General features: G+C 30.8%; 1 protein-coding gene across 2 annotated transcripts in view; it reads right to left on the reverse strand.

Moving 5' to 3' along the window:
- Nucleotides 1–24,972, reverse strand: part of LOC127726502 (protein inscuteable homolog) — a 46,827-nt gene that overhangs the window by 16,205 nt on the left and 5,650 nt on the right. For both annotated transcript variants that reach the window (XM_052233863.1, XM_052233862.1), the window contains exons 3-8: nt 14,015–14,178; nt 10,667–10,730; nt 9,497–9,620; nt 1,801–1,853; nt 472–586; nt 109–222 (exon numbers count right to left, since the gene is read on the reverse strand). In XM_052233863.1, coding sequence (XP_052089823.1) covers nt 109–222; nt 472–586; nt 1,801–1,853; nt 9,497–9,620; nt 10,667–10,730; nt 14,015–14,178 — 634 coding nt within the window. The remainder of the gene's footprint in view (nt 1–108; nt 223–471; nt 587–1,800; nt 1,854–9,496; nt 9,621–10,666; nt 10,731–14,014; nt 14,179–24,972) is intronic.

A 24,972-nucleotide genomic window follows, 5' to 3' on the forward strand; every position in this document is an offset into this window, starting at 1 on the left:
AGTGTTTGTCGACCTCTGGATGTCTTTTTGTTTTTTTGCAATGTTGGGTTGCTGTCTCATTGATGTATACCCCACATCTTCCTGTATTTTGTTACTACTGAGACATACCCTTGCTATAATATAACACATATGTTCTCCTTCCAGCCCTAAAGTGACGATTGTTCTCATAGCTGTGGCAAGGGTTGGTGGTTCATTAGCCTCGTCCAATGTGATAATTATTTTCTACAAAATAAAAAGAAGTTATATATAGGATAAATTTTGAAAAAGATTTCTATATATAAAATTGTTGAAAAGAATATACCAACTTCACAGTAATTAAAAAAAAATCATTTGTCTGAATTATTTTTGGCTAATTATATTTTACCAAAACAGACATAGATTTAAGTAAGCTAACACTTCCTAATATTTATATATGTCTTAAATTTTTAATTTTAGTATTTGAATATCATATGTATATATTCTCTTTGTAACCTGCGTAAGATGTCCCAGTGATAGATCGACCATTCTACTGAAAGCTTGTCCTAGGAATGTAAGCTGATTAACAACTGGTATCCGAGATGGATTCTCCTCTGATTTTGCTGCAGTACTGAAATAAAAACAATTAGATGTAGAAAGATTTCATCAGAATTATAAACAATTTGTTGAATATTCTTAGCATTGACCATGCTAAACAGTGGCCTTGGTTGACAAAATAGTGCTCTCCTCTTAAAGTAGTACACTATGTCTTCATGATTGGTTACAATTTTCAAATAATCAATGCATTTAAACAGAACAATATTCTATAAATATCAAAGAGTACTGCTTATTCATATCAGGGTCTGTCAAAATAATGTTATCTTTAGCATCTACAATGCAAAACAGTGGCCTTGGTTGATGACATATCATGACACAGTGTGCACTACATCATCAACCTTGGTTACAATTTTCACATAATCTAGATGGTAGGTTAAATCGCTGAAGACCTTCTGGGAACTGTCAAGATGAAATACAGCAATAAAAGTGCTGTTAATTCAACAATTTGGTTTATGCAAACCAACTTATTCTGGATACTTTTTTTTTTACTCTTAACACTTTTCAGCATATTTCACATGAGATTTCAATCATTTTGGACCGGGATTATCTCCCTTTACAAACATCCTTTATGTACATCATCAGGTGGTATTCTACATCTGTATAAAGATTCATCAACACAGCCGTTTAGGAGGAGTTGTGCTTACAAGAGACTATTACCACAAATAAATTCAATAATGAAGATAGTTTGATTATCTCCCCTTTATCATGTAGGCGTTGTGCTAACAAGGCACATGGACAGACAGGATAACTCCTATATACCCCACAAACTTTTTTTGCAAGGAATAGAAATAGTTAACAAGTTTGCTAGATTAATAAGTGAACCAGTGATTATTTTTAATAGGGGAAGGGGTTTCTTCCTATAAGAAGGTATACACAGACGTGTTGCTGGAATGGGTCCCTTTTTTGACACATCAAATATATCAATGCGTTGCAATTTCACCAAGGTAAAATGTCAATGGGTCTGACATTTTCTCCTTTTGCAATTAGATTTTTGTATAAATGTTGTTTTATCATTTCAATTCAAATTAAGATTTCATGAATTGCATATGTGATAACTGAGAAATGTATGAATGGGTCGTGATTTTGCCATTAAATATATTTATGGGTCATTTTTTCCATAAGAATTCTATATCAATGGGGAAGATTTTTAAAATTTAAGCTGCATGTCTGTACCCAAAATCCCATATTGAACCCGTCCCTGGTAAACCATCTGTAAGATAAGATTACCTTTCTACTAACTGGGCAAGCTTGGCACATTCTCCCATTACAACTTCTTGTTGCTAAAAAAAACAAAGACAAATAAAATTAATAAACTGAAAAGAGGGGTGTACGTTAATGAGACAAAGACAACTTTTTATTTTATCGTGATATTTCTTATCTGAAGAAATTTGCAATGAATAAATCACTCACAAGAATATATAAATTTTTGAAATTTGTTAAAATTAAATTATCAAGACTCTAAAATTTTTCGTGAATAAATTAACTGTAACAAATGGATGGAACATGCATGAATTTTAAATTCACAATCAAATATTTAACTTCTAAAAGTATGGAACACCACTTAAGCCAATTCAAGGGTCGGTAAGAATTTGGAAGATTAAGATGGCTGCCGAGCTGAAAACACTGTGAAAAGTCAGCTCCCAGTTTTTTGCAGTTTTATGTGTTTTATATGAATTGTTGCATGATAAAAAGTGGATAGACTGATAGATAACAATTTGCTGAATCATTGGATGCCAACTTATGAGAAAAATTTGGTGGAACTTTTGTGATATTTACAGAAAACCATTTTTTGGATTTAAGTGTTCACCTATTTATTGATTATATTTACTTGATCACAAAGGATTTAATACAACATGCCTGGAGGCAATAGCCTTACAAGTAACAGATCTGTGAATAAAAGTGGAAAATGTGGAAACACTGTTCAGACTTTACTAGCTGCCAAAGTAGATAAAGTTGACAAAGAAAAAACAGAAAAACCTAATAAACAACCAAAAAGAACTCACTCTGAAGTGTCAAATGAATCAAATACAAGTGTTGATCTGACTGGTATAATTAGTATACAAAGGGACTTAGATGAAATTAAACAAAACCTTGAGGGTGGATTAAAAAAGATAGACCTTGAAAATGCAACAAAAGATCTTGTTAAGTCAAGTGATCTGGAAGTCATTGTAACATCTATTGTGAAGAATTTATTTAAAGAATTTACTTCATCATTAGAGACAAAAATTGATGAAAAAGTATCAGAAGTTATAGGGGAAATGCAAGAGAAAATAGATGCATTATCAATTGAAAATGAGAACTTGAGGGAGAAAGCTGAGGTAGCTATGAAAAGCCTATCTGCAACAAAGAAAGAATTACACCAAAATGAAAGACTGACAAGAGAAGCGATTACCAGCAGCAACTATAATGAACAATATTCTCGCAAAAACAACATAAGAGTTATAAACTTTCCATGGCGAGAGCGACAAGATCTGCGTGCGGACTTTATAAGTAAAGTGAAAAGGGACATGAATGTAGAACTTGAGGAAAGAGATGTTGTCGCCATCCATAGAATTCCATCTGACAAATTAGGACCAAAGCCTCTAATTGTGAGATTATTTAGTAGCGATGTTAAACGAAGAGTGATGCGAGAAAAGAAGAATTTACAAGACCATGTAAGATTTTATGATGACATTTCCAAAAGAAACATTGAATTGATGAAAAGACTAAATGAGACTGAATGGTTCAGCGACGTATGGTACTTCAACTGTGGTGTATATGGAAGGATATCTGATGGTCTACAGCTGAAGTTCAATATTTTTGATGACATTTTTCTTAGATTGAGACAAAGGAAATAAGTAGTTAACTTAGTATATGACTTTCATTGTTACATGTACATTATGTCTTGATGAATTTTAATTTTTTTTTTTTTTTAAAAGTGTTTTTCTTATTTTCATGGGACAAATCTTAATACTACAAAAGTTGTCTCCACTTTGTAAAATAGTTGACTATGTCATAACTGATAAATCATATACAGGATATATAAAATTGAAAGAACAATTATACTGCAAAAAACTATTGTTTTGACATTAATTTAATAAAAAATGTCTGCCATCTTGATGCTAAATTTTTGTTTTTATCTCTATCTTTTTCTTTCCAGTCCTTTATTCTTTTTATTAATTATTGCATTTCTGCAATATCATTCCATTACATTTTGTTTTGGTTTAGTTTATGGTGAGTTTCCTACTTATCATTTTTTATGCTTCTATATGTTGGTGAAATGTTTTCCTTTAGTATTTTTTATACATATGGAGAATAATCAGATATTACTATTACAATTTTTTACGGTCATGTTATGTGCTAGTGTATTTATCGACATCATATCATGTGTGCCCTGAAGTTATTAACTGTTAATTGCCAAGGTTTGGGAGATAAAGTTAAAAGAAGAGATGTTTTTAACTATTTAAGAACAAAGAATTATAATATTTACTGTTTACAAGATACTCATTTCTTATGTGAAAATGAAAATAATATAAGAGCTATGTGGGGATATGATAGTTTTTTTTCATCATATAGTTCAAATTCAAGAGGTGTAGCAGTTATGTTTAATAACAACTTTGAGTTTAAGGTCCTAAAAGAAAAAAAAGATGTTGGTGGCAATTATTTAGTATTAGACTTAGTTGTTGATACTTTACATTTTACACTTGTAACTATTTATGGACCAAATATAGATAATCCAATTTTTTATGATCAAATTATGTCAATTATAGATGATTTTGGTAATGATAGCTATATGATATGTGGTGATTTTAATCTTGTTCTCAACCCTGATATAGATTATTTTAACTATTTACATATAAATAACCCAAATGCTCGGGGAAAAGTTTTAGAAATCATTGAGGAAAGATGTCTCATTGACCCTTTCCGAGAACTTTACCCAGATTTGAAACGTTTCACATGGAGAAAAAGAACCCCCTTTAAACAAGCAAGGCTAGATTTTTTTCTTTTGTCTGAAAATTTACTATGCTGTTTGAATAATTGTAATATTGAGCCTAGCTATCGCTCTGATCATTCTATGGTTATATTAAATCTAGAATTTAATCCATTTGATCGAGGTAGAGGATTGTGGAAATTTAATAATTCATTATTGTATGATCCAGAATATATGAAGATTGTTAAGGAAAAAATAGTAGAAGTTAAAAAACAATATGTAACACCTGTTTATGATATAGATAGAATTGAAGACATAAATAATGAAGATCTCCATTTTTGTCGAGCCTTCGACTTTTGTCGAAAAAGCGAGACATAGCGATCCTGCATTCCGTCGGCGTCGTCGTCGTCGTCGTCGTCGGCGGCGTCCACAAATATTCACTCTGTGGTTAAAGTTTTTGAAATTTTAATAACTTTCTTAAACTATCCTGGATTTCTACCAAACTTGGACAGAAGCTTGTTTATGATCATAAGATTATATTCAAAAGTAAATTTTGTAAAAAACAAATTCCATTTTTTCCGTATTTTACTTATAAATGGACTTAGTTTTTCTGCCAGGAAACATTACATTCACTCTGTGGTTAAAGTTTTTGAAATTTTAATAACTTTCTTAAACTATCCTGGATTTCTACCAAACTTGGAAAGAAGCTTGTTTATGATCATAAGATAGTATCCAGAAGTAAATTTTGTAAAAAAAAAATTCCATTTTTTCCGTATTTTACTTATAAATGGACTTAGTTTTTCTGCCAGTTAACATTACATTCACTCTGTGGTTAAAGTTTTTAAAATTTTAACAACTTTCTTAAACTATCCTGGATTTGTACTACACTTGGACAGAAGCTTATTTATGATCATAAGATAGTATCTAGAAGAAAATTTTGATAAAAATATGTTCCATTTTTTCCGTATTTTACTTATAAATGGACTTAGTTTTTCTTCCAGTTAACTTTACATACAGTCTGCAGTTAAAGTTTTAAAAACATTTATTAGATTCAAAAACCATCCTGGATTTTTACCAAACTTGGACAGAAGCTACTTACAATCAAAAGATAGTATAGAGAGGAATATTTTTATTAATTTTTTTCCTCATTTTTGTTGAGCCTGCAATTAACAGCAAAAGTAGGCGAGACACTGGGTTCCGCGGAACCCTTACAAATTTTAATATTAACAGTCACTTATTTCTTGAGACAATGTTGATGGAAATTAGAGGCAAAACTATATCTTATTCAAGTTATAAGAAAAAAGTAAAAGAAAAACAAGAGAAAGATATTAGAAATGAAATCCTAATTTTGGAAGAAAAGGTAGATGAAGGTTCAATAAAGATTTTGGAAAATAAAAAATATGAATTAGAAAATATAAGAAAAGAAAAAATTAAAGGGAAAATAATTCGATCAAGAATACAATGGGTAGAAGAGGGTGAAAAACCTACTAGCTATTTTTGTGGGCTAGAATCAAAAAATTTTACAAATAAGATAATACCAAAAGTAGAAAAAGAAAATGGAGATGTAATTTCAAAACAAAAAGATATTTTGAAAGAAGTGAAATCTTTTTATGAAAATTTATATAAGAATAAAGATCAGTCAAAGGGAGATAAATTCAGTAAACTCGAAGAAGGATTGAAAGATATAAAGTTTAAAAAATTAACTGATGATGAGAAAAATAATCTTGAAGGTAAAATAACAATTGAAGAAGCTGGTTTGATATTGAAAAATATGAAAAATAATAAAACACCAGGATCTGATGGTTTCTCCACAGAGTTCTTTAAATTTTTTTGGAAAGATTTAAAAATTTTTGTTGTAGACTCCTTGAACTACAGTACTGAGATTGGTGAACTATCTGTTACGCAAAAACAAGGAATAATTACATGCCTGCCGAAAGGAAATAAACCTAGACATTTCTTAAAAAATTGGCGACCTATATCTTTATTAAATACAGTTTATAAAATTGGCTCTGGAGTTATAGCAAAACGCTTTAAAACAGTTTTAGATAAACTGATAGATTTCGATCAAACTGGATTTATTAGTGGGAGATATATTGGAGAAAATCTTCGTTTAATTTATGATATTATGCAATTTACTGAGGAAAAAGACATTCCAGGACTTTTATTGCTCATAGATTTCGAAAAGGCATTTGATTCAATTTCTTGGGAATTTTTAACCAGTGTCTTGAAGTTGTTCAATTTTGGAGAATAAATAATTAATTGGGTTAAAGTTTTTTATAACAATATTAAATCAGCTGTTAATCAGGGAGGACATCTATCAGAATTTTTTTCTATAGAACGAGGCTGTAGACAAGGTGATCCCTTGTCGCCTTATATTTTTATTCTCTGTGCTGAAATATTAGCACTAACAATACGAAATAATGATAAAATAAATGGCATTACAGTTGCTCAAGCTGAGCACAAACTTTCACAATTTGCTGATGATACATCTCTTATTTTAGATGGTAAAGAAGAATCTTTGAATGAAGCATTAAATGAATTAGATTGGTTTGGAAATATATCTGGTTTAAATATTAATTTTTCTAAAACACAAGTTATTTGGATAGGAAATAAAAAGTATAGTAATGAGGTATTATGCCAAAATAGAAACCTTACATGGGGAGAAACATGTTTTAAGTTATTAGGTATAAGCTTTGATGTTAATCTTGATAGAATTGTAAAAATTAATTATGATGAAAAAATTGTACAAATAAAATGTGTAATTAAACAATGGTCAAAACGAAATCTTACTGTTATTGGTAGAATTACTGTTGTAAAGACATTGATATTGCCTATTTTAAATCATTTGTTTATATCCTTACCAAATCCAAGTGATGATATTTTAAAAAATGTTATTGAACTTATGTACAATTTTATATGGAGTTCACCAATTGATAGAATAAAGAGAGATGTTTTACAAAATGATATTGAAGATGGTGGACTCAAAATGATAAATCTTAGTGCATTTATTTTAGCACTGAAGTGTACATGGATAAGGAGATTATTTAAAACAGACAACAAATGGCAGAATGTTTTTTTGTCAAATGTTCATGTAGAACTTGAAAAATTTTATGGTTGTGGAAGTGTTTATATACAAAAATTACAACAAAATATAAAAAATAAATTTTGGCAAGATGTTCTGAAAGCATGGCAACTTCTCAGAGAAAAAGATGAATATGACAGTTGGGAATGCTTTCTTGCTAGTCCAATCTGGCTTAACAATAATATAAAGGTAGCAAATAAACCTATTTTTTATAAAGATTGGTTTGAAAATGGTATAAGATTTATAAATGATATTGTAAATGAAGATGGGACTTTTTTCTCTCATCAAGAATTAGAAGAAATGTATCAGATAAATGTGAATTTCATGAGATATAATAGTATTATATCTGCTATACATCAAGCATCAAAATCATTTGTGGGAAAAAATCACAAATTAGAACTACCTTTAATTCCATCTGCTATTAAAAGACTTGTTAAAAGTTCAAAAGGATCTAAAGATATGTATATTGTTTTAAATAAAAATAAAAGTGTTCCCACTAGTCAGTTAAGATGGACTGAAATTTTTGGCTTTGATCAAAATCATTGGAAAAAAATTTATAAAATGCCATTTGTTGTCACAAATAATACTAAGTTACAGTGGCTGCAGTATAGATTCAATCATCGAATCTTAGCTACAAACAAATTTCTTCATAAAATTAAGATTTATGATAATCCAAATTGTACATTTTGTAATAGAGAAATTGAAACATTAGAACATTTATTTTGGGATTGTGAACATACACAGATATTATTAGAACAGATTGAAAATTGGTTTCTGACCAATGGAGTTAGTGTATTTTTTACAAAAGAAGTTTTTTTGTTTGGTAACATTGCAAAAATATCAAAAGGCAATGCAGAAAATACTCTTTTTCTTACCATAAAGCAATATGTTTATAATACCAGATGTTTTAAAAAAAAACTGTCAATAAACTCAGTAAAAGAGAAGATGAAATATGTGTATGCAATTGACAAAAATATTGCTATGAAAAACAAATGTGAACATCAGTTTCACAGAGAATGGAACATTTTTAATAGATTACTTAGTTAAGTACAAAAATGTATACACTTTAAATTTAATATTATACATGTTATAAATGAAAATGCTGTATTTACTATGCTAAAATAGAATTCAATGTCTAGATGAATTGTATTGAAAACTCACCACACTATTTTCTCTCACTCTCTTTCTCTCTCTCTCCGGTGTTCAGACTGCTTTACTCTTTATCTTATATTTGTATATTTAAAAAAAAAATTGCTTCCTAATAAAAAGATGTATTGTAAAGATAATATCAATAGATTTATATATTATATATTGTTATTATTTGTGTATACACTGTATTATGTTGTAAATTGGAAGTTATAAATAATAAAAATTTAAAAAAAAAAATATTTAACTTCTAAAAGTATGGAACACCACTTAAGCCAATTCAAGGGTCGGTAAGAATTTGTTTAAGAATTTTACATATAGATTCCACCACTGGAACAAGTGTGTTACGATATTTCTCCACTCGAGACAGTTAAATTTTAATATTTAAAGCATGAGGCTTGCTGAGCATTTTAAATAATTAAAATTTAACTGTTGAGAGTGGAGAAATATCGTAATACACGAGTTATAGTGGTGGAATCTGTTTCTCTGATGATTTTTATCCTTCCTTTTCACAGATTTGCAGAATGTTGTGCTCTTTATACGTGACGTCACCAAGCATGGTCCTCTTTTTTAATGACATCACAATAGGAAAATTCAGAAGAAACCAAGAAAATTTGACATCATAATTAAATTTCGACCAATCATTTGCAGAGAACAGATATTTCACTAGTGAGGAGAAATATTTATCTCACACCGATCAAGAAATGTGAAAATAGCACAAAAATTAGAGAAATGATATTCTTGGTTGAGTTACGCGGTAGCTGACTTATGAATGCTTCTATTACCTCTAAAATATATGTTGGAGCATTTGGCATGGTTTCATTACATTCATGGATGAGTGATCGTATGTGACATGTGACTTGTATTGTGTAGGGGTAGACATTTTTCCACTTCTCACTGTTTACACTTCTGAAAAGACAAATAACTATTGATATATTGACCAGTTATACTACAGAAATGTTCCTTTGTTTCCATTCTACATTACTACAATCAGGTGTGCAGAAAAAAATAAGTAATTAAAGAATGATTATATTTACCATTCAGACTATATTTGCATTCTTTTGTTCACTTTCTACATAAATGAAAAATTCCATCTGCATGTATTTTCTAGATTTTGAAGATAAATTCTAATCTAATGTTTCCATAGAATGGATAGATATATCTAACATCACTCTTTAATCACATTTCAAAATTGAGACTCCATCCTTTTTATGGACAAAAAAAAGTTGGAATCTATTCCTTACAGTCAATTGGTATAATTTTTATTCATGTGTTCAGTAAGTATTTAATAACATTTGGTATTCACATTTAAAGAAAATCAGATAATTAGTTCATTCCCATTTTCACTAATGCAAAAAAATGAAAAATGGTTTGATTTGGTGTAATTTTTCAAATAATTTATAGGTCAATGGGAGATAATCAAAATTTAAAGAAATAGTTTGTAACAGGTTGTAATGATCAATACAGAGATAATTTTTCAAAGTCCAGGTACAGGTCTACAAAACATGTGAATTTTACTAACATACAATACAAAGCACACTTACAATATGGAAGTGTAGCTGACAATTAAAAAAATAACTGAGAAACGGTGTAAACTGATCAGCCAACAAAAATAAAACTTCAAGTTATTGGAATTATGTCTATAACAATATTCTGTTTTAAAAATTCCTGTTTTTTTGTACACCTATAATTATTTTGTGTGTTTTCTTCACTTTTGCATTTTCATCTTATTTAAATTTCTCAGTTTTGAAAAAAAAAAACTATTTGTAATTTTTTTTTGCTTATAACTTTAGGTTTCGATGTTCTGTCTATGTTTTTCTTAGTACCAGTAATCTTGAAGTATGAAAAAAGTTTCAACCTAGTATTTTGTTCTTACTGGTTCTCTTTTGTTTCTACTTCTCAGTTATTGCATTAATTTTTGATGTAATAATGTAATAAATAAGGAATTAACTTACTTGTATAACTTAGAGAATTCTCCACTGATTAAATGAGATTCATTACGTATTGTGTTAATTGAACCTGAAACAAGAAAAATAAACACATAACTAACATCATAGAAAATAAATGAGCATCCTTTCCTCAATAATTTTCTATTTAGGCCAAATATCTATCTCATGATTACCATTTCAAATAAGTTTGGATAAGGTTTGTTTTGTTGGTTTTTTGGTGATTAATTAAAAGTCAACAGTACAAAAGTTTAATGAATGCCACTTTGATGACTTAAATTTCATCCCGCCAAAAGTGTGTGTGCATTGGGGGAGGTGGGTGGAGAGGTCTATGTGCACATTAAAATAGTTTAATCCCACCACATTGTTGTGCCGTTACCAAGTCAGGCTATCTAACCATGTTTCTTTCTCTCAAAGAATCAATGTTGATTTGGTCTTTTGTACTGTCTAATATTTTTGCTAATTCCTGTTATCTTTTTCTCATGTTTTTATCTATGGGTTTCTGTTATTTCATCTTAAGTTTATGCTTTATTTGTGTTGTGGGTAAACTCTTTTAATCATTTTCTTTTGGTCAGCCTGTTGTCTGTCCTTTTTGAACTTAAGAATTTGATATCAATCTTTTTTCACGGATGATAGTGGTGATGGATCATTATCAAGTGACCTCCCGCAAACATGCTACCATGACACCATGGAGGTAGATTTTTCATGAAAGAAGTTGAAAATATTTGTTTCATTAAAGACTTTTAAAAATACATAAATCTCCTGAAAACATGAAATAAATATGTCAATAAATGTCGAGCATTTTAAATCATAAGAATATATTTGGATATAATGGAGAGATATTTGGTAAAAATCATTAAGACAACAACCCAAAAACAATATTCAACCAAAATAAGCATGTTTACCATGAATACAGGTTAAACTACTTGTAACAAGAGAAATTTCATATTTTAATTCTTTACTATTCTCTCACAAAGTTTACCATGTTTACTTGAATGAAATAACATAACAATTAATGAAATTTGAATTATTACCAAAATAGATATCATTGGCAAAGGAATACATATTGGGATTAATTGTGACTTAATAATTAATGCTACTACAATCTAAAATCAATATATAAATTCTAAAGTATCAACAAAAAAGTAGGAGTTGTATAATCACATAGTATATATTGTGATGGTTAATTATGTAAATCAACACTTTATCCTTATAATTATCCTCTTACAAACATACTTCTGCAACATTCTATTGTGTAAATGAACACTTTATCCTAATCCATATATAAACCAACCCATAAATTACATATGAATCAGAAACGTCTATTATTAATCACAATAAAATGTTTATATCGTTAACATGATAACCTATTAAAACCTATTAAAATATTTAATTTTAATCAATACAGTTCATTCGATTTGCAATTTTAATTTATTCAACATACAATATTGACAATGATTCGTCGCACAAATTAAACCATAATCCACTTATAAAATAAGGGGAATCTGATGCGGATGACAAAATTTTGGTGGTCTCTATCAAATTTATTTATAATAACTTCAAATGTTTACAGATGCTATCACAAGTTGGAATATCTGTTTCACATATGACGATGGAAATGTTCCAATTGTCAAAACCTCAATCCTTTCTCTTTCTTCAAATTTGTCACCACCAAATTAGACTTGTCATCAAATTTGCACTTACATGAGCAACACAAGGGGTGCCTCATGTGGAGCAGTATCTCCTCATCCTTACTGAGCACCTCCTATAACACCAGATTATAGAAGGGTTCATGTTGCTCAGTCTTAAGTTTTCTATGTTAAGTTTTGTAGACTGCTGTTTGTCGTTTGGTCTGTTTTTTGCCATAGCATTGTCAGTTGGTTTTCAACTTATGAGTTTGAATATCCCTTTGGCATTCTGCCTGTCTATGACTAGACTATGGGTGATAATAAGCTTGAGATACTATATAGATACAGTTATCAATAGTTAGGAGTGTATGTTGATATATTTTTTTGTGTTGTTACCTTGCTGTCACACTGATGTATGCCCAACCATCACCTTTTATTCCTTTATACAAATAAAGGATGAATGTTTATCTCTAAACAAAAAGCTAGCATGCTACTCTCAACAAACATCAACCTCAACTAGTTTAGATTGAATATAAACGATCAATTTCTTTTAAATTTACTGGATTTATATTTGTTCAAACTATTAAACTTTATAAGTCCACAGTCCAATATCCATTTAACAATCCTGAACCTTTAAGAACTCTGATAACTTCTTGTCATCAAATAATATTATACAAAAAAAGGGGGGTGGAAGCAGACAGGCCTTGAAGACAGGGAAGACTTATAAAGTGACAAAAAAAAATATTGGGAGACTTGAACGAATTTAAATTTAAGAACAGGGCATACAATCAAATAGAGAAAAGCACTTAAGGGGGCTTGCGGGTATAAATCCATTTTTTTTTTAAATATAGGATTTCCCTATTTTTTTCTTTAAATTAACTGTATCATATACTTAATAGAAAAATAAAATAAAAAAATGGGGTCACCGTTCATTTAAGCTCACAATCAACCTTTGAAAGAAGCATGCATTTTTGTTAAGGTGCTTTTTTTCTGTTGAACTAATAAATGGTTTACTGTATCACTCTTCTGCAAGTTTCATCACAGACAACACAAGACTATAAGGCAGATTCGGGATATATAAAATATATAAAATACATTGTACTTTCTAAATACCACATCGGTGGTCTTGTGCTTGTCGCTAGTGCGAGAGGTCGTGGGTCAAACGGTGACTCAAACCAGACTTGAAAATTAGTAAATAGAGAAATAGAGGTAATAACGAAATAAAAAAAAGAACTAAATTACAGAAATCGCTTAAATTTTACAATTGTTTAGTTTAAGTACAGCTTATTTGAAAAAAATAATAAAAATTATAGGTCACTGATGAGTTTAAAAAGATATTTCAATTTTAATGCCAAAAAATGTCATTTTTGCATCAAAGGGTGATAATTTGGAGCTTTTTTAATGATATAAACATTTTAAGTCATCTGGGGCCAAAACGAATTGATTTTTATGGTTGATTTTTGTACCATATCATAAAGTAACAACTAATAGTGTAATAAATAAAAATTGTAATGAAAAAAAATAATGTTTAAATTTTTGATGAAATTTTTGTAGCCTCCTTATCTCTAAAATAACAGTAAGCTGAATAACATATTGATGAGTGTGGGAAAATACCCCCAAAATAACAGGAACTGAATAACATGAATAACATATTAATTGAAAAAACACTCAAAAATAGTGAGAGAAAAAAGGTCATAAACCTCATCCATAATATAATAAGACAACATACTTCTTATAGCTGCTGAATTGATGGCATATTTATCCATGTGTTTGAGGATAGATTTGCCCTGTAAGACTGACATACACTCCATCTCTACAGCCCCTTGTATGTCTAATAGCCATTGGTCCACAGGGTCTATTATTAAAGAATGTCTCATAGTGTTTGGTGCTGGACTGAAATGTAAAAACTTTCAAATAAAGCACACATATAAAGAGATAGTTTTGTTTTCATGTATGCATTTATAACAAAGAAGGGTTAAAATTTTACTTGTTGACCAACACTTAATCATTTGAACATGAAAGAATCTAAAAGGCATAATCATCTGGTGCTATTTTGTTTCAAATCTGAAAATCTGTGTTATCTATCATGTCTATAGATTGAGAAAAAAATATGTTTACTAGTTTTAAAATTGCCATGGAACAATATCTATTGAATATGAATTAAAGGAAATTTTGGATCTACGTTAATGAGTCAGCAAGCCAATCAGGCAATGACAACAACAAAACAACCCAGACCCAGCATCTGTCTGGAAATACCATGTACCCTTTAGAAAATATAGCAGAAATCATGACATCTTATACTTCATGGGAAAATATGTTGTCTAGCCTGGTATTGCTGATAACAGTGTAAAAAAAGTGTAATATTAATCAGTAAATAGAGATTTTTTTTAATTCAAGCTTTTTCTTCAGCTGTAATTTCCTGATGATAAAGAAGCTTCTGTCTAAGTTTTGTAACATTCCATGAGGGTTTGACATAGTTATTGATGTCTTAAAAAATAAAACCCCAGACTATTATGACTATTAAAATGTTAACTCGCTGCAAAAAAAACCCCAAGTAAGTCAGTATTTATCAGAAAAACACTGAAAAATGGAAAAAGAAATATTTTCAAATTTTTGTGCTAAAACCGTTTTGGTGATAAACATGAAGAATTTTAATTTACATATATGTCCAAGTTTTGTAAAACTCCAAAACATTTGAACAATATTGATGACAAAATCTTTAACTCCATACACTAGGAAAGCCATATGGTTATAGTGCCCGATTAATGGCAAGAACGCCAGATTATGGTTAATAAATAACCATAATTCGTAATTATAGATGTTTGACACAGAAATAGACGTCCTCCTCTGACTTAAGACGTTTGCTGTATTTTTAGACTTTCGTCCGGCGTTTTAGATGTTTGCCGTAATCCCTCTCATACTCTTAGATAACGATGTCCCTTTAATAACTCGCGCGAACGACGTGTGTATTATTTAACATTAGCTATAGTATTTTTAAAAGTGTTTCAGTTAATACACATGATTTATCGTGTCGACGGGAATTAGCTGTTTGTCCGATAAAACTGATGTGTATTGAGTCGTCAATAGAACCAGTGAAGCGTGAGCGACGGTTATAAATACATCAATAAAATGTAGAACAGATATATATATATATATTCAATGCAAATCAGAATCTGTTAAACTTAACCATCTTATTTCCGATGTTTTTGAAAATATAGTTACTTGTAAATGAAGACAGAAACAGATAGTATAGATCTATGGTTAAGACAGAGACATATAATATAAAATGTCGCTGGTTTAGATGATAACATCTTTTTTCGTTTTCTTTTATCAGTGTTGCAGGTTTTTTTCAAATTAAGGGGAAAGATCGAAATACAAATACGGAACGCTTTTAAGCATTGCTTTTCTGATGAAATAACTATCGATTTTTTTTTCATTGGTCAATAATAAAAATCTATTTTAATACGACCAATGTAAACGATGAATACACGTGGTACCTTTGTAATACACAACTGCAAATATCTATGAATGGAAGTCGTTTTACGTAAAACAAAAAACGTAAATTGAACTTATAGCTATGATAGATACATAACGTTAACCGATAGTTTGGGTCAGAATGTGATTTTTTTTTATCAAATTAAATTCGTCTTTAATTGCCATGTTTAGTAAAATAAATCAGTTATGTCTATTTTTGGTCCTTGTCCCGGAAAACTAAATACATATTGGTCACGGAAACACAGAAGTATATGGATAATGTCATTAGTGAAAAAAATTGTTGGGCTTGACTTGAAGAATTTGTCAGGTTTCTACTCTGCAGCTATAATGGAAAACGCGTATCCCTCAATTCCGTGATGGACATTAATTAAAGTTTGCTGAAATTTCTTATGAACACATACAATTAAATGATCGCGACATGTCACCTAGATAATGTCCCGTTGATCTGCGAAGTCGGCATTGACAGTCTATTATTGGGAATTTAAGATTTTAAAATCAATTCCAATACTGAAGTTTGCTATCTTTAGTGAGAGCAATTAAGACAAGCAACGAGGTCTATCAAGGTCTGTGTGTAGAATTTTAAATAAAAATTTAAACATTTGTTTATTTATAACAAATTTATATTGTGATAATTACATTACTTGTGTTGATTCAACGGAAAATATTTTAATTTTGTCTTCCTATAAAAAGTGAACTGTTTTTACTAATTGAAAACATGCTATCCTTTATTGTACCCCGATTTATATGTTACATAGATTACAATACCTGTCAATCATTACCCCGAGATGTTTGAGAACGCATGACTGGTTGTCCTAAATACAAAATGTATTAGACAACGCACACCTACTATTATAAACAAATTTGTGTCCAGTTTAAACGTCAACAGGTAAACAGAAGTGTGTTAATTGAACACTTGCATAACTGCTGCGGTTACATTTTTAATTATTTTCATTGATTGTTGAATAATAGTTTAGACGAAGCAATTTAAATTGATTGCAAACATCATATGTAATTAATGTACTTTAATGCATTAATTTCAAAAAGATAGGACGTCATCGGACTGTCTGATTATTGTCTTCGACGCGATTTTATTAAATATATATGACACAAAGTTTTTAAGATGCAAACTTCCCCTAACTTTTTAAATGTTAAAATTAAAAGTATGATTTCGTTCTAACATGTCTAAAGCAAATTACTAACTGACATATTTCTACTCACTTTGGACTGATTGGAAGTTTGTCGTTACACAGCCTTCACGCTTAACTTTGGAGTCCACAAGCCAGAAGCTCAATTTTTTAAAAATTTTAGTTGGATTCTGTGGCTTGTAGAGAAGACTTTTACAAGCCCGAAAGCAATTTTACAAGCCATAGCCATAGGACTTGTGGTTAAGCGTGAAAACTGGTTACAAGTCCAGTGGCAAATATTTTGTAAATATATTTCTTTCTGATAAATAATGTTGTAGATTAAAGTTTTTATTTATTTATTGCTAAGGGTAAACTTTCCGCCTTCAAAATCCTGGGACTGTTTTAGAACAGATAAAAAATACAAAATACACACGAAAACGATCTCGAAATGTCAAAATGTAGAAGTTAGACAGCAATTCATTTAGATCTTTGTATGCCCCATTTATGGACATTGTGTTAGTTTAAACATATTTATTTATAGAGGATTGGGAAACAAGTTATTGCAACTTATATTAATCCCTTTCCACTTTGCGAGTGCTGCCTTGTAGCGGCATTAGCCTGCTCTTTTTCGAAATCTACAAGGGTGTCTTTTACGTGCAAGAGATATTACTCTCTCATAACACGGGCCATACTCGCAAAAGGTGTCAAGAGAGAGCCGAAAATTCAGTCCTAAGAACGGACATTATGTTTTCTGGTCTATGCATCTGTACGTCCGTTCGTCCGTTCGTTCGTCTGTCCCGCTTCAGGTTAAAGTTTTTGGTCAAAGAAGTTTTAGATGAAGTTAACGTCCAATCAACTTGAAACTTAGTACATATGTTCCCTATGATATGATCTTTCTAATAATTATGCCAAATTAGAGTTTTGACCCCAATTTCACGGTCCACTAATAAAATTGAGAATGGAAATGGGGAATGTGTCAAAGAGACAACAACCCGACCAAAGAGCAGATAAAAGCCGAAGGTCACCAAAGGGTCTTCAAGGCAGCGAGAAAATCCCGCACACGAACATAGAAAATGATAGTGCGGGTGGGGCATTTGTGTACTATGGACACATTCTTGTTCATTCTTGAAATAACAATGTCTTTAGAAGGAGCAGATGCACTAGACACGGACATAACTAATGCTATTCGGAAGGCTCAAAAGAACAGGAGAGTATTCCATTTTTTTATTATTTGTAAATAATGTTTTCAATTTTACACTGCAGTTTAGCATTTGATAATTCATTGATAACATTCTGGTGTAACACAAACAAACAACTTGTAACGTCCCATTTCATTGGCCGAAAGATTCAAATACAACAACAATCGTAGTGTGCACGTGAATTGACACAGGTGACCGACAATGGAATGTACTATGTTTTACTACGAACGTAAACAGGTTTGTGTACTGCTGTGTTATCGCCTGATTTAAAAATAACGGGGTAGAAATATTATCCTTGTGATATATTTTTTGTATTTATAAATGTTCTCTTTGCAACAACCCAATTATCATGTACCGGATTATGAAAAATATTAGCATAGGCGGATCCAATTTGTGGGAAAAATTTGGTTGATTATATGGGGAATCACTGAAGCATGACTGGAGCCCCCCCCCCCCCCCCCCCCCCTTTATGAAAAGTTCTGGATCCGCCACTGATAAGGATAAATACATGTGCCACATTTATACTGATAAATAAATGAACCACTTTTAAATTTCTTTCACACTGACGGGATACAATTATATCCTACCTTATTGTCTCGACAATGTTTTAGTTACATGTAATAAAGATCTCATAATAAAAATAATTCATGATGGGTTTCACATTTCTCCCAAAACTTGGAATTGAATGAATTTATCGAGAAACATGAAATTGAAGGTTAACAAATTTAGTATGCTTATTATAAATGAAGTACAAAATAATACATGTACAATAAACTGTTAAACCAAATATAAAGAAATTTAAGGATGACAAAATAAATGTACATGGAGGGACCCATTTTCACCTTTTTATTAATACATTTAATGAATGAACACAATTTCTTTAAACATGTTCAATTGATTGTTTTTCATTACCAATTAGCGAGTTCGTTGACATAATACTTGGTTTTCTATGTAAATCTATGTAAATATTTTCATCACCTACATCGCCGGAGTTACAAACATGTGTAAAGTACATTTCCTTTCATTGTGGCCAGTGTTTTGCTATCTCCATTTTCCTCAAAAGAAAGCATAGTTACCTGCACCGAATTTACTTAGAATTCGGGATTTGTTTTCAAAATTAAGTAAACCTGGGACTATAATACTAAAATATATTATGTCCCAGAGTAAACTGAATATGAAGGGAAAAAACACACTATCCAAAGTCAAATCCATAAAATCCCAAAACGTCCCTGTTTTTAAAAGCCATAAAATGATATGTAAATGTAAGTTGTCATTTGTAATTCTATTTTCTTATTTCTATGTTTTTTCATATTTATAACAAAAAGTTTAGTATACGCGAGATTAGTTTAAGGGCCGAGGAGGAGGCTGTGATATACTTACTAAAGAATATGAATATTGAACACAAAACCCATTTACCGTAAAGTATATTATGTAATTTGGTTAATTATGTCTGTAGTTAATTACGGTCTCATTTACGTTTATCCAACAGCCTCGAGTAATTTCATTCATAATTCCTAATTTGGTCTCATTGCAAACACATGATGATGTAAATTAACAGATAGAAAAGGTGCACGGGGTTAGTCCAGAACTACTTGAGAGGATACAGTTGGATTCAATATATTTCGCCGTGAAAACTGCTAAGAGTGTTTGTTAAAAAAAATCAAATTTAAAACAAAAGGACCTTATTAGAACTTTTGCACATTATGAAATAAATAAATTTCACATGCACATGTATATAATTTAGAACGTCTTGAGATAATCAAGTACACAATCATGTACGCGATCATTCAACTTTCGATCGTTTATTGTACGCGTGTTTTGTTTTTTTAGCAGGTGTGCTTGAGCGGGGCTTAACTGAGTTTATTTGAGGTCAAAGGTTTGAATTGACCAATGACAACACTCGTTCCTTAACGAGTTGATCTAATAAAGTTTGTTTGACTGATTATGTCGCACGGCCTTTCGCTAAGCTTGGCCGCAGTTAAGTATTAATATTTTATGAGAACCGTTAACTGAAACATAAATAAACTGTGTATTTATTTGTTACAGGTGTCCACATTTAATAAAGGCATACGTTAATGTACGATTAATGTCCGATATTTTGTTTCAAGTTTATCTTTATTTCTTTTGTTTATTTTTATTTCAGTCCTTTGCCTGAATAAGATTTTTCAGTATATGGATATGGATAGTAAACTGCACATTGTTAGAATACAAAAAAAATATTGATGCCAACGTTAAAAACGTTATAATGTTATACAAATAGACCGGAAATACGATTTTTTTTTAGATAAACATTGATTAATACAATTTTAATCTGCTAACCGAGTCCCTGTGGTTTTAATCCGTTTTGTTTTACTGTCATTTTGAGATCTGCTTTTCGGCATTTATTTAGTTTGGCTAGCGCAGGTTTCTTTCCTGTAAATACTTAAATCTATATGTCATATCATGCAGAGATAATGGAAATTTTGTATAAATCCTAGATCCAGAGCTGCCTAACGTTGCAAGAAAGGGTAATAGATACTGCGGATGGGAAAAGAACATAGATGACAATTTTCTATACCCATGTCAACTAGTGTTCGAAGCAAAACTTACGTACTAGATTTTTCATCATGTATATGAGGGTCTGGATGGGGTTTACAGAATAAAGGGCAAAAAAAAAAGACTAGGGAAAAATAGACCATAGAGAATTAAGGGTCACTCTGTGCTAATTTATAAATAATAGAGAATAATGGGCAAAATTTATTAAGAATAGAGATCCTTGTATATATGTTCAAAGAAAATCAGCATACAGTAATAATGCATTGCAATTACGTTACGTTCACAACTTTTTTTTTTTAAATTAATCTACAAATTATATATTATAGAATTATTTTGAATCAAGGAGTTCAGTAGACAGTAGTACAATATTAAAACCCTCATTAAGTAGGTATGAAGACAAGCTTTTGTTTTTGAAACTTCCCACATGAGGCGTTTGCCATAATGTAGTTACAGCCTTGTAATAAAAGGGAGGTAAATGTTCCTGAGACAATATACCTCAAGTTAAATGAAACCCATTTTCAGACATTTCAAATACATTTATATTTATACATTGTATTCTTAAAAGATTTGGAAAGTTTTTCCCGAAAAAAATATGAAAAAATGTGGATTGTGTCCACATGTGGACACAGATGATGCCCCCGCTTGCATATCATATAGTTATAAAGGGAAATAACTGAAGAACGGTAAAAGTGACGCTATCCAAATTTGAACTTGATCTGAGTTTTGTGGTAATAAGCATTGTGTGTAAGTCTTCTTACATTTGGTTGAGGAAAACTTAAGTTAGAGAACGGAAACGAAAAATTTAGCAATTTTACCATTTATAAAGGAGCATAACTCTAGAACAGTAAAAGTGACGCCACCAAAATTCAAACTTGGTCTGTATTTAGTGGTAATAAGCATTGTGTATAAGTTTCATAACATTTGGTTGAGGCAAACTATTAAAAGTTAGAGAACGGAAACCAACTTTGGGACGGACGTACAGACGGACATGGGTAAAACTTAATGCCCCCTTCACTACGGCGGGGGCATAAAAAGACGAATTTTGGGAGAATCTGGTGCCATCTCATACTTAAGAATAGCATTTATTATAAAATGGCTTAAAAGACCTGCCGACTTATTTATTTTCAATACATCGTAAGTCAGGTTATTTATTTTCAAACTACACCAGAACAAACCATTTACTTTTGTTATTATCAAGGCTGAGTTATTTTTTTTTCAAAATCCTCCTGGCCCCTCCCCCCAAAATATCAAATGATCGTCCCCTAACTAACAGGACTATGTCCTGTTTTGACTGATAAAAAATAAAATAGTTAAAGAAGACGTATCATCGTTTATTTGGAAAAGGATTATATTTTAGATTCCGGTAAATCAATTGTAAAAGGACCTGATAGAGCCTCAATATTAAGGCACAAAAATGTACATCATTACATAGCAAATTTAAAACCTGAATGATTTTTCCCACGGTCGTTCATAAAAGGTCACATGAGTTTAATGTTACGTGAAATTTCCCGCCATTAAAAATCTCGTGCCGTGGACAAAATTGATGTCGGCTATTTTTAGCATTCAATATAGTGAGCGAAGTCAAGTTCAAGTTCAAGTTCAACCACATGCTGTTATTCACTGAGATGTGTATCGTGGAATTGTCTTCCCACGGCAAATTAATTTTTTAAAATTGTCCAAAATACAACACACAAAGATTACATTCATTGTGCGTAAATTAATATTATTTATGCAGCGACGAGTTAATGCAGCAACCTAAAAGCACGATATTGCATAGGTTATGACGTTCCCCTGCTCGTAAGAAAGAGCAAATTTTAATTATTAATTTGATTAGAAAAGATCGCCCGGACCTAATTCTCATTCATTCATTCAATGTATACCCATCGAATGACAAATATGTCACGCGTAGACCACGTATTTGTGTACCAAGGTTGATTTAGTTACATGTACGGAAGTATTCCTGTTGTAGCCGAAATGTATTAAATATCCTAAAGTAATGCCAACAAATCGTAATAAGAAAATGCCGTAGACTTAAACATAGTGAATGGTGAATAATTTGGGTATTTTTTATTTGCATATACAAAACATTGAGACACGTAATTTTCTTTAAACTGATCACATTTATTAAGTGGTAGTTTACGATTATTTTTACACAAGTATGTCCCTTTTCGTAAATAAAATATCATATTACCGGTGAGAAAAAAAAAAACGAGGTCAAAATCAAGTACAGTTTTTTTTTTTTATAAATCTATTTAATGCAATTGAAGGAATTAACAACAACATTTTGCTTTTAAATCTTTTATTTGTGTCAAGCAATTAGATATATAACCTGATTATAAATAGACAGGAAATACAATTGTTTAATTACATAAGAAATTTCAAATACCCTGACTGTCGCGTGCTGGCATAGATCAAGAGGATTAGGGCAATTAATTACCTGATGTGACACTGTGCTGGGAGAGATGTCGCTAATGAAATAAACAAAGTAGCGGAAGTCGGAGGGAATTTAGGGAGGATTATTGGAGTTTCCTGGTGTCACACCGAGAATAATTGTGGTGTATGGAGTTTGGGAACATATTTGATTTACTTGTACTGTAATGCTCTTTGTGTGGTAGGAACATACCTTTAACTATTTTATATGAAATGTTGTCTTTGCAAATTCATCTCTATATATATGTTCTGTACACCGTATTTATTACGTATGTAGTGTATATTATACGTACTTATTATTTGGATTTAATTACCGAAAAGTAAGGAGAGGAGAGAGAAAAGAAAAAAACTATTCTTATTCCAACTCTGCCCGCACCTCCATCTGACACCCTCTGACTTCCGCTTTCCTCCATCCGACACTCTCTTCCCGACCCCTCATTCTCACTTTCCTGTACGTTACAGTACCCCTGTCCACCCCCTCGATTATTAAATAATGTGGTTTGCTGGTGATTGTAAAAGGAAAAGCGCTCCCGGCCAACAAAATATATTTTATCAACAAAATAAAATATCTAAAATTGCCATGAAGATGGTAAACATTAAGGTGGACATTATTTTAGATAAATATGTTATCCTGAAATATATTGATCGGGTATTTCCTGTCCTGATCGAATATTTAGTTCGTTTCACGAATAAAGGGCTGAGCCTGTAGCTTTTACTATTTATTATACCTTGTTTATTGTTAGCAATTTACCAAAATCGATTGCAACTTTATTACTCTGCACGCCTATCTGAATGGGAGACCTTTACATTACAAATAAATGCAACAAAGACATTGGATAGTGTCCTGTTAGTACTCGTATATATTGAGTAAATCCGGGAACAGTATATATATTTATATATGAGAGACATAGGTATTAAAAATATAAGCCAGGTTAAAATTAAATAGTAATATCACCAGAAATGCATTTAATAAATTCTAGTATGGTCATCATATTATTACAAAAATAAATATCAGGTGCCTGTTAAGTGTGTTCATACCAATCAATATTCCTATAATTAAGTCCCTCCTATTTATAACCTGGGACATACTTAACGATTCATGTTTATATATAATTATAATAATAAATTATAACTATTAAAACATATGCAATAATTAAAATAATCAACACCCAGCCAAACAAATTGACTTTATATGAGACACTGTATATAGAATGAATAGGCTACTGACAAGTGACAAAAATAGAAATAAAACTCAAAGTTAAACCAGAGACTTATGCTGACCATTGTTACAGTTGTCAATCTGTGTGTATATATATATGTCTCTGGTTAAACACATTTTCCAATTTGAACCTTTAACTTGATTGCATTCATTTCCGTATTTTCCAATTTGAACCTTTAATTTATTTGCATTTATTTCCGTATTTTCTAAGTTGAACCTTTAACTTAATAAACCACTTCCATTCATAAATATTTGCAGTTGTGTATTGCAAAGGTACCACGTGTATTCATCGTGTACATTGGTCGTATTAAAATAGATTTTTATTATTGACCAATGAAAAAATTCGATATTTAATTCATCAGAAAAGCCATGCTTAAAAGCGTTTCGTATTTGTATTTCGATCTTTCCCCTTAATTTGAAACCTGCAACACTGATAAAAGAATCCAAGAAAAAAAATGTAGACTAATCATCTAATCCAGCGACATTTTATATTATAAGTCTCAGTCTACTCCATAGTTCTATACTATCTGTTTCTGTCTTCATTTACAGGTAACTATATTTTCAAATACATCGTAAATAAGATGGTTAATTTTAACAGATTCTGATTTGCATTGATTATATATATCTGTTCTACATTTTAACGATGTATTTATAACCGTCGCTCACGCTTCACTGGTTCTATTGA

The sequence above is a fragment of the Mytilus californianus genome, unplaced genomic scaffold (assembly GCF_021869535.1).
Source record: "Mytilus californianus isolate M0D057914Y unplaced genomic scaffold, xbMytCali1.0.p SCAF_18, whole genome shotgun sequence".
NCBI lineage: Eukaryota > Metazoa > Mollusca > Bivalvia > Mytilida > Mytilidae > Mytilus > Mytilus californianus.